Here is a 2,099-nt window from a genome sequence, read left to right as displayed (position 1 = left end):
ACTCTCCTTATTCTTCTCAAAATTTGTTTTGTCATGATTGCTCTATTAATAAAAGTCACAAGCTTCCTTTTTCTCAAACCTCTATCACCTCCACGAAACCCCTTGAATATATATTTTCTGATGTCTGGACCTCTCCTGTTGTCTCTGTTGATAACTACAAATATTATTTGATCCTCATTGATCATTATACCCACTATACCTGGCTATATCCACTTAAAACCAAATCCCAAGTCCGTGACACGTTCATGCCATTCAAAGCGCTGGTGGAAAACAAATTTGGAACAAGAATAGGCACCTTATAGTCAGACAATGGTGGCGAGTTTGTTGCTCTTAAATCCTTCTTATCGGCTTCGGGAATCTCTCACTTCACATCCCCACCCCACACACCGGAGCACAATGGCATTTCGGAAAGAAAGCACGTCACGTTGTCGAAACTGGCCTATCGTTTCTCACACATGGTGGTCTCCCTAACACGTATTGCCGTACCCCTTTGCCGCTGGTGTCTATCTCATCAACCGCCTTCCAACACCGGTAATTGCCATGAAATCACCGTTCCAGAAATTGCTCGCCTCGTCACCAAGGGATAGAATCAGGAATATGGTTGTGACTATACAGAGACTTTTAGCCCCGTGATCAAGTCCACAACGCTCCATTTGGTCCTTGATGTCGCTGTAAGTTCATCCTGGCCAATTCTACAATTGGATGTCAATAACTCGTTTTTACAGGGCACACTAAACAAGGAGGTCTATATGTCTGTCGCCTCCGCAAAGCAATCTACGGTCTCAAGTAGGCTCCACGTGCTTGGTATACAGAATTACGCACCTATCTTCTCAGTGTTGGGTTTCACAATTCTCTCGCGGACATATCTCTGTTCATCCTCCGACGCGGGAAAACTTTTGTGTATCTTTTGGTTTACGTCAATGACATCCTTATCACCGGCAATGACAGCTCCTCCATTCAACACATCCTTCACTGCCTTGCTGATCGGTTTTCTGTTAAAGATCCGAAAGATCTTAACTACTTTCTCGCAATCAAAGCTCATCGCACCGCCAACGGCTTGCATCTCTGTCAGCGAAAATATATCATTGATTTACTTCACCGTTATAACATGCTATATGCCAAGACGGTCGCAACTCCGATGGCCTCATCTCCGAAGCTTACTCTAAAATCTGGTTCCCCTCTCCCTGATGGCACTGACTATAGACGTCTTGTTGGCAGCTTACAATATCTCGCCTTTACCAGGTTAGATATCAGCTATGCGGTGAATCGCCTGTTCAAGTTCATGCACCGCCCCACTGAAGCACATTGCCAAGCTGCAAAACGGGTACTTCGTTATCTTGCAGGGACAACAACTCACGACATCTTCTTTGCCGCCAAGAACAATTTGAACCTTCACGCTTACTCCGACGCTGACTGGGCTGGTGAATCTGATGACTATGTCTCCACAAACGCCTATATTGTCTACATGGGAACTCATCCTGTCTCCTGGTCTGCGAAAAAGCAGAAAACTGTTGCTCGCTCTTCCACTGAAGCCGAATACAGAGCTGTGGCCAATACCTCTGCTGAACTGCGTTGGATTTGCAATCTCTTATCTGAGCTTGGCGTCCACAAACAAGTTGTACCGATTGTCTACTGTGATAATGTCGGAGCCACTTTTCTGTGTGCCAACCTTGTCTTTCACTCACGCATGAAGCACATTGCCCTTGATTATGATTTTGCTCGAGGGCAAATTCAGCAAGGACAACTTCGTGTTTGTCACGTTAACACAAAAGATCAGTTAGCCGATGCCTTGACAAAGCCTCTCTCTCGCACACAATTTCTACATCTAAGGAACAAGATTGGAGTGTCTCCCGGCCCTCCATCTTGAGGGGGCATGTTAAGGATACACCTTGATACGCAAGTGATAAGCTCTTCAATACACAATATTTCGTATCATGATGTATATAGAATGTTCTGTTTATATTTCTAACCTAGAATGTTTCCTCTGTACAACTATATATATGTGTGTAAAGGTCTCGTATATGAATAAGACTCATCTTCTACACTTAATTCCTTCATCCCTCTACAAAGGATTTTGTAACAAGAAAATTTAATCAGAC

The 2,099-nt window shown here is 44.1% G+C and overlaps 1 protein-coding gene across 1 annotated transcript; it reads left to right on the top strand.

Annotated features, from left to right (window-relative positions):
- Positions 1,139-1,867, top strand: LOC109133285 (uncharacterized mitochondrial protein AtMg00810-like). The gene has a single exon (XM_019246281.1). It carries the CDS (start codon positions 1,139-1,141, stop codon positions 1,865-1,867), a length of 729 nt encoding a protein of 242 aa, XP_019101826.1.

Source organism: Camelina sativa, chromosome 6 (assembly GCF_000633955.1).
Source record: "Camelina sativa cultivar DH55 chromosome 6, Cs, whole genome shotgun sequence".
NCBI classification, from domain to species: domain Eukaryota; kingdom Viridiplantae; phylum Streptophyta; class Magnoliopsida; order Brassicales; family Brassicaceae; genus Camelina; species Camelina sativa.
This window is presented reverse-complemented; position numbering and strand designations above follow the sequence as displayed.